The following is a 9041-nucleotide window of genomic DNA, read 5'->3' as shown; positions in this document are numbered from 1 at the left end:
ATTAGCTCCAAAGATCGATTTTTTGTTGTATCTTCAAGTCATATCTACAGAGCTTTCTGCAAAGACAGGTTTTCCTCCTGCTAGCTAGGGGAGAAGCAGCTGGATGCTATACTGCTACATACCTCAACAAACTCATCAGCCAACACCTTTGCTTCTCTAGGATTCATAAACACGTTGCCACCATGAATGTGAGGAAGTGGGAAAGTGGAGTACCATGATGTTCCTGGCAAACGTGGATCTCCTCAGAAGAGTAGGTCAGGCCTGGTCTACACTACATGTTTATACCGATTTTAGCAGAGTTAAACCGATTTAACGCTGCACCCGTCCACACAACAAGGCCCTTTATATTGATATAAAGGGCTCTTTAAACCGGATTCTGTACTCCTTCCTGACGAGAAGAGTAGCGCTGAAATTGGTATTACCATATCACATTACGGTTAGTGTGGCCGCAAATCGACGGTATTGGCCTCCAGGTGGTATCCCACAGTGCACCACTGTGCCCGCTCTGGACAGCAGTCTGAACTCGGATGCACTGGCCAGGTAGACAAGAAAAGCCCTGCAAACTTTTGAATTTCATTTCCTGTTTCGCCAGCATGGAGAGCTCACCAGCACAGGTGACCACGCAGAGCTCATCAGCACAGGTAACAATGCAGTCTCCTGAGAATTCCTGAGAATCGAAAAAGAGCTCCAGCATGGACCTATGAAACAGCTCCAGCATGGACCGCCCGGAGGGTAATCTGGATCTGCATTCGCTATATGCGGCGAGAGGATTCTGTGCTAACAGACTCTGTTCCAAAGATGAAATGACAAAATATTTGAAAACATATGCAAGGTTACTGATGGCAGAAAAGGTCACAGCAGGGACCCAGTGCAGTGCAGATGAATGAAAGTTAAGGAGCTCAGACAAGCCCTACCAGAAAACCAAAGAAGCAAGCAGAAGGTCTAGGGCAGGGCGAAACATCGCCGCTTCTTACGCTGAGCTGCATGCAATTTAGGTGATGTTGGCCCGTCACTACCCCACCCTGTCGTGGATTCCCGATGGTGGGATGGTATCTCAGCCATGGCTGAGGATTCTCGGACAGGAAGACCTAAGGAGCAGGAGAAGAGCGAGTACAAGCTTGTGCAGAGAGCACTACAGCATCCTGTTAGCCCCAACAGCTCGAAGCTTTTGTTGACCTCAGACGAATTACCCTTCCCAAGCCAGTAGCCCAGACAATGAAGCCATGGAAGCGACCCTCTGGTGAGCGTACCTTTGTAAATATAAAACACTGGTTTAAAAGCAAGTGTTTTTTAATGATTGATTTTTGCCCTGAGGACTTGGGATGCAGTCGCGGCCAGTACCAGTTACCTGGAAAGTTTGTTAACATGTCTGGGGATGGAGCGGAAATCCTCGAGGATCTCATGAAGCTGCTCCTTGGAGGTACTCAAAAGCCTTTGCAGAAGGTTTCTGGGCAAGGCGCCTTATTCGTCCACATGGGTAGGACCACTTGACCACGCCACGCATGTAGCAAGTAAATCTGGTATCATTGCATGACAAAGCCCTAGCTATGTATAGTCCAGTGATTGCTGGATTCAAGGAACATTTGTTTTTGTCTCGCTGTGTTTATCCTCAGGAGAGAATGTATTGTTTCATGGGTAAACCTGGTTGAAATTCAGTGAATTGTATTAAGGGGATAGAGATGGCATTCCTTACTGGCCTGTTTGCTGTTGCTTAAAAGAAATCCTTCTTGCAGGTAGCCATAGTGGCGCGGGGGGGGGGGGGGGCAGGGTGGAATGGTGCCTGAGCTTTTCCATGTTTGGCTAGCAGGGATCTTCCCTCTACCAGCCACGCGGTCAGGCGAGGAGGGGGGAAGAAGGGGGTGGATTACAGTGATCTATCCATGATACCAGCCACGCAGTGGGGGGACAGGGTAAAGAGCGATCATCCGAGAATTTGAGATCGCGGCAGGGTGGGGGTGGGTTCTGCTGCTGCATGTTAACGGGAACTGATGCCAGCGCAATCTGAATCGGGAATTTGTGATCAGCGTTAATGGTGAAGAGGAGATTTCACGGAGGGAGGGGTGAGGCTGTACCCAGAACCACCCGTGACAATGTTTTTTGCCCCATCAGGCACTGGGATCTCAACCCAGAATTCCAAGGGGCGGGGGAGACTGTGGGAACTATGGGATAGCTACGGGATAGCTACCCACAGTGCAACACTCTGGAAAACAAGGCTAGCCTCGGTACATGGACGCACACCGCCGAATTCATGTGCTTAGTGTGGCTGTGTGCACTCGACTTTATACAATCTGTTTTCCAAAACTGGTATATGTAAAATCGGAATAATCCCAAAGTGTAGACATACCCTCAGAGGCACTAAAAGAAAGGAACTAAGGAATAGAAAGCTGGGCCTTTGTGCCTATTGCAGAGGATTTGGAATGAAGAGACATGGGTCTATTCCTGGCTCTGTCACTGATTTGCTGGGTGACTTTGGGCTGCTTCTCAGCTTCCCACCTGTGGAATGGGAATAAGCCATGTCAATTTTGCAGGAACTTAAGTTATGAAGTTTAATTCACCCCTGCAAAACACATGCAGGTCCCTGGCTGGATGTTGCTAGAGAAGAGTGAGGCTCAGATACCATGGTGACAGGAGCTAAATAAAAATGAAGATAGATAATTAGTATATGACGTCCCAGCTCGACCTGATGCACAAGCTTTGAAGGTGCTGATGCTATTAGATCTGCTTTGAAAATCTGCAGTATACCAGAGCGATGGAACATCACTGCCCAGAGAGCAGAGTCTGGACGTGGTCAGAATTAAGGAGAACAGGGCTCACTCAAGAAAAGCCAGCCAGCTCCCCATGTGTGCCCAGTCAGCCACCCTGCCTAGAAGGAAGGGTAGGAACTTGTCTCAGCTGTGTTCCTGGAGCTCTCCTTGTCCTCCTGCATCTTCTCTTCTGCTGCCAGCAAACTTTCCTCAAAGTTTGTCACAAGACACCATGCTCACAGGTTGCTCTTGGGAGTGGGAGCCCCTAGAAACGGTGCTTCTTCTCTGGGTCCCAATATGCTTCTCTGGCCTGATCTACCTTCAGCCTCATCCTTACCAGACGAGCTCCTCTCTGCATACAAACAATCTGTGCCTCCATGTATAGTCAGAAGCATGTATGCTACAGGTAAATCACTTTGCTATGATAGGGTTCTAGCATCTGTTCTGTTTGGATGCATTCACATGCAGGCTACTAACTGCCCTGATTCAGAATCCTTTGGACAGCCCAGAACCACTGACTTCCCCAGAACCTGTTATCTCCATGTTCTCTATGGAGATGGCTGACACTCCATGTTTCTGATTCATTCTCTGGGTTTCTGTGGGCATGTCGTCCATCAACAGTCACTATCTCAGAGTCATGTTCCCGAGAGAAGGCAAAGTTTTGAATCGCATAAAGTCTTCTATGCAGTCTGAATTCCCCAGAAAATGTCTTAAGCCGTGGGAGAAGGGGCTTAGAGCTCCTAGGAAGATGGAGGAGAGTGGATACAGCTCAATTTTTAAATGCCATTCATAAATCAGGGGACATAGTGCCCAGAATCCCATAGAAAATTAAAAGGATTGCAATTTTCCTAGCTGGCCTCATGGTGTCTCCATAACTCCATTTGGATCTAACAGACACAAATCGGCTTTCCCACACTTACCTCTAACAGCAGGGACATGAGAAGGGGTGGACACCTTGTAGCTGTGGTAGGGGAAGGCACAAGGATGGAAATTTGTAACTTACTGTCCCTCTTCACCACTCAGCATGATACCAGTATGTTGTCTCCTCTTGATGGAATGGGTAGTCCTCACCGTTTTCTTTTGATAATGAGCCTGGACTCATGGGCCCTTGGGTCATGGGCTGAATTCGCTGGTTTGGCTTGGCAAATGCAAAGCATTTATAGTCCATGGAACTCTCCAACCCAGTGAGAGCTTACTTATCTTTGCAATAAAAAGAGGCCATTTTCCATGAGGGTATATAGATTTCACTTCACATCAGGGGGAATGCTAAAGGCATCGTTTTGGCAAGAGTAAAACCAAGAATTTAACAGCAACACCACACAGAACGATTGGTGAAAAAAAACCAATGAGAGTGATATTTTCAAAAGCACCTAGATTATTTGGAAGCACAAGTCCCACTGACTTCCAATGGACAGTTCAGCTTTGTATAGAAGAGTTATAAACTTCCTCCTTCTATTGTCCCATTCCTGAAGGGACCATGTCTAAGGGTGGTAGGGTATTTCTGTCTCTCAGGCCCTTTGGCCCTGGACTGTTGGCTAAGTAATGTCATTCAGGGGCCCAGTTTTGCTGATGTGGATATCTGTCTGCCAGGACAGGGACTGAGATCAAATGGTCATCATACTGGACAACTTAAAGATGAAAGGCAATGCAGGCCATTCCCCATCTCCTGAGCCACCCAGTCCCCAAATGCAATCACAGGGAGTCCATTATCACAGAGATGTGCCTTGTCAAAAAAGTGATTTAGGCACCTGCAAGTCTAAATCCCATTGACTGTCAATGGGACTTAGGCTCCTATCGGCCTAAATCACTTCTGAGAATGTTTTAAGCTCATAAATCACTTTGGCATTGCAACACTGAGCACAGCAATGCCTAAAATATCTTTACAATCTGGTCCTAGGTCACTACTGATCATTTTAGAAGAAATGGCCACCTACTCTGGTGCCGTGGGTGGAGGTTGGAATTGCGTGTGGTGTTTAAGTTGGGTATCAGCCTTTTGGTGTCCTAAGTCTGACCCATGACTACAATCCATTATCAAAAACATGACCATGTGTCACAGAAATATGAGCAAGGCAGGTTTTTAACGGGCATGGGTAAAAGATGGCCAGGTAACGTAAGACCTATGAGTAACCAAAACCTCCATGCAAAAATTCAATCCAAACCTCTGAGAAGTTCAAAATCCAAAATTTATAATATTTTTATGTTTCTGTGCTTCTGGGTTTCAGGAAAATAGAGAAGTGCCAAAATAGCCTAAGAAAGGCCATTTTCATGAGCGTTCAGATCCAGTCTGGCAGAGCAGTTCCGATACTTCAGATGATCATGAGAACTTTTCCAGCACTCATCCAAACCCAACTACCAAACTTGATCAGATTATCCCAGGCCTTGGCTACACTGGTGCTTTACAGCGCTGCAACTTTCTCGCTCAGTGGTGTGAAAAAAAACACACCCCTGAGCGCTGCAAGAGATAGCGCTGCAAAGTGCCAGTGTAAACAGTGCTCCAGCGCTGGGAGTGCGGTTCCCAGCGCTGTAAGCTAATCCCCTTGAGGAGGTGGAGTACCTGCAGCGCTGGGAGAGCTCTCTCCCAGCGCTGGCACCGCGACCACACTGCACTTCAAAGCGCTGCCGCAGGAGCACTCCCGTGGCAGTGCTTTGGAGTTTCGAGTGTAGCCAAGCCCCCAGAGTTGGATTTCACTTTGGCCTTACAGAGTGTGATAACCAAGGATGGAACTTCAGCATTTTAGGAACAGTTCAGAGGCAGAAGGCAAAGGAGGTTAAGAAATAACAAGCCGAAAAACACTCAGTGAAAACATTTGTTTTAAAAAGACTAAGTCTGAGCACAATGGAGTTTTATAAAAACCTTGCCACTGTATTGCACTAAGTCAAGTATTCACAATAGAATCAGCAGACACACTGTACAGTAATTCTGCTATTAGCACGTTTACTTACAGAGGAGATGCTCTATATGCAGAACCAAAGCTGAATTTAACAGAGTAAAGACTGAAGTGCTGTTTTGTCTAAGCAAATCCATCTATCTGGACTGGTTGGAAATTAAAATCCTAGGTTTTCTTATTTCTTCTTCAAGTAATGAATTGTCCAAAGCCAGCCAGCCAATAACTTTCCACTAGGTGACTCTGTTTATGTTTTGTTCTCATACACACCAACACAGACACTCTCTCTCTCTCTTCCCTCCACCCTTTCCAGAAGTCTGTCATCTTTTCATAACTATAATTATCTCCCATTTCTATAGTGCATCCCCTCCCAAAGTGCTTTACAAACAAACTGATATACAAACTATGCCTGGGAATTGTTTGGTCCAGCAGTGGAATGCAGCCACCTCTGGAGTGATAAGAAGCAGCTGTTTAACTGCATAAAGCTACATCATATGGCAGGAGGTGAAGAAGAATATTCGGTAGGCCACATTTAAGCAGCCAAACTGGAATTTGGCCAAGACACAAGGATTATTACTATTGAACATTTATATTGTGGTAGTCCTTAGAGGGCAACCAGATTGTACAGAACCTAACACAATGGGACCCCAAACAGAGGGAAAATAAAACAGTCCCTGTCCCAAAGAGCAGTCGATATCTACTCTTATACATAAGGGTCATGGGGACTTTCATTACCATATTTGGTCAGGACACACCCACACACACACCCACACACACTCCCACCCCCCCAAATCTTCTGCTGGTGTCAATCAGTGCAGTTTCACTGAAATCAATGCAGCTCCATCGATTTACAGTTATGAATCTGTCCTTCTCTTTCTATACCTACGTAAAACAAAGTATTTAAAATTCCAACTGAGCGGAGAAGCGATAAAAACAGGCTTTGCCACAGAGAAATATTAGATCACAAGAAGATATTGATGGCTCACATTCCCCCTTCCTCAATCAATGGGGAAGGGGGTGGCTTTGGGGAAGGAAGTAGAACAAAGAAAACAATACACATTAAATTATTGCTTTTCTCATCATCCTATGCAAAATTCTGACAGTCCTCTTCCCCAAGCCCATCAAAGGTTGAGATCCCTCTTGTGACAGGGCTGCAAACAACCCAGTTAGTGAGACAGGCTGTAAAGGGAGCCTACCCCAATAAGCAGCCTTCCCGAGATTCAGATCTGGAGTGAATTCTCTTAGCATCTACAGGAAACACAAAAGTTGAACGTTTAAACAATAGCAGCCTGCTTCTGTGAACAATCTACCGCAGGCACTGGAATGAGCTAAGGGTGCTTTGGCCCAAGCGTTCCATGTGCTAATCAACAAGGCAGCCTCTCGCCACATGATCAGTCCCAACGAGGGCGTCGGCAAGTGATGCACGTGCTTGAAGTGGAATGGAGAGGCAGAGAGGAAAGGAATTAACCAAAAAGCGAGGATGCGGGGGGAAAGTGGGAGGTGCTTTGAGTAGCTAAAAAAGGGGAGGCCCCCAGTTCTCTAGGGCCCCCCCTACCACCACCCTCAGCGGAGGTGTAGGTATGACGGGATGGAGTAGTTGAAGAGCAAGTAATCCATTTTGTATAAATTAAAGAGTCTCCTTTGGTAGAAGGGGCTGATATCCTCGAAAAACTGGGCTGTCATGTCATCTGTGGTCCTGGTGGTCTTGGAGGAAGAGGGGAACTTGACACTGCCATCAGCCCCTACCAGCTGCAGGACATAGTTGGCGTCCTCGGCCAGTGTCTCGTACTTGCCCACCACATCATAGTGAATGATGCAGGGGTGGCAGAGCGAGTGCACCCGCTCCCAGTGCTCATTGAAGGGCTCCTCGTGTTGTGTGCGTGGGTCCAGCAGGTAGTAGACGAACTCCTCAAAGCGCACGTCATCACCACGCTCCAGGGCCTCGTTGCTGGGCTCCTGCCGGTGCCGGCGGATGATCTTAGTGCCGTAGCGCTTGTGGAAGGCCGTGTTGTAGCGGCGGGTGAACTTGTTGCGGTAGGCCGAGACCAGGCGCTCGAAGGGTTCCCGCACAAAGATGAACTTGAGGTAGTTGCGCAGGCGATGGTTGATCTCGGGAGTGCTGTACTCGGACAGAGTGCGCAGGTTGGACGAGACATGGGCCTCATTGGCTGGGATTTCCAGAGGGTCCCGGTACTTGCCTTGTCCAGTCAGAACCATCATGACTCGCTTCCAGTTCGTGCAGGCCACCTTGGGCACGTAGCAGTAGAGCAGCCCATGCACGTCATCCACCACCAGGTGGCGCAGGTCATCAGGCGTCAAGAGGCGCCGCTTGCGGGTGTAGCGGTTGCAAACGCTGCTCAGCAGGTCCCGCCTCTGCTGGTGAGTGGCCTGCAGTGATGACTGCTCGAACTGGGGAGAAACAAGAGGGAAATCGTCATTGCCCGACAGAACTTAACATGGAGGTTGAGCTCCAGCCAGATGCACTGAGTTCAGACGTCAGAATCAGGGCATGAAGTCCATGTTCCCTCCCTGCTGTGGTGTAACACACTTTCCCCTCCCCAGCACTGGGCTCTTCTTTCAGGCTCCAGAGTTCACCTATGTGGGCTTTTTGCCTTAACTTTGATTGCTGCAAGGCACTTGACACTTAGATCCAATGGGGAAAAGGGAGGAGAGTGGAAGCAAATAGAGAGTGAGAGTGTGCGTGCACAGGCTTGTGAAAAATGGAGCAAAGAAATTCTACTTTAAAAATTGCTATAATACATACACACAGAGTATAGATTGACCACTTGTGCTAGCACAGATTATGGGGTCAGGAGGGAGTTTCCTAATACAAGAAATTGACTTCCCTTTGGCTAGGGAAAAATTAAATTGAACTGAGTCATCCATAGAGGAAAAACCATGACTGTAGAGGGGGGATTTGCAAATGCCCAAGGGGCAGCTTGATAGACATCCACTGAAAGTCAAAGGGAATTAGATACACAACCCTCACTCGCATCCTTGGAAATCTTTTCTTGATATTTGGGGGCAGAGAGTTTGGAGGAAGCTTCATGGATTCAAGCTACAATCCCTTTCACCAGCCTTGCTTAGGAGCCTGCTTATGAAGTCTCCTGGGGGATGGAGTCCAGGGATATTCTCAGGGCTGGGAGCAGGTGAGCAGCTGCGGTTCCCAGGGGCATCTCCAACACTTGGCTCAGCCTCCATGTTAGGAGAGTTCTAGCAGCTGGGACAGGAGTCAGATTCAAGGGTACGTTTTCGGAGTGGTGTGGGGAGTAGCAGGGAACTGGGAGGGAGAATGAGTAGTTTCCAAGTCCCATGCTTTCTGGATGGCAGAGTCAGGGAGCCCTGCATCACCAGGCTTTGCCAGCACTCCTTAGGCTGGAGCCTGTAGGGTCAGAACATCCTCGGGTTTCGT

At 47.9% G+C, this 9041-nt stretch overlaps 1 protein-coding gene across 1 annotated transcript in view; it reads right to left on the bottom strand.

The window, feature by feature from the left end:
• Positions 1-5604: 5604 nt before the first annotated feature.
• Positions 5605-9041, bottom strand: part of CHST13 (carbohydrate sulfotransferase 13) — a 74235-nt gene continuing 70798 nt past the window's right edge. Inside the window, exon 3 of the mRNA XM_032784333.2 lies at positions 5605-8038. Coding sequence (XP_032640224.1) covers positions 7193-8038 — 846 coding nt within the window. The 3' untranslated portion in view covers positions 5605-7192. The remainder of the gene's footprint in view (positions 8039-9041) is intronic.

Source organism: Chelonoidis abingdonii, chromosome 17 (assembly GCF_003597395.2).
Source record: "Chelonoidis abingdonii isolate Lonesome George chromosome 17, CheloAbing_2.0, whole genome shotgun sequence".
Classification (NCBI taxonomy): Eukaryota; Metazoa; Chordata; order Testudines; family Testudinidae; genus Chelonoidis; species Chelonoidis abingdonii.
This window is presented reverse-complemented; position numbering and strand designations above follow the sequence as displayed.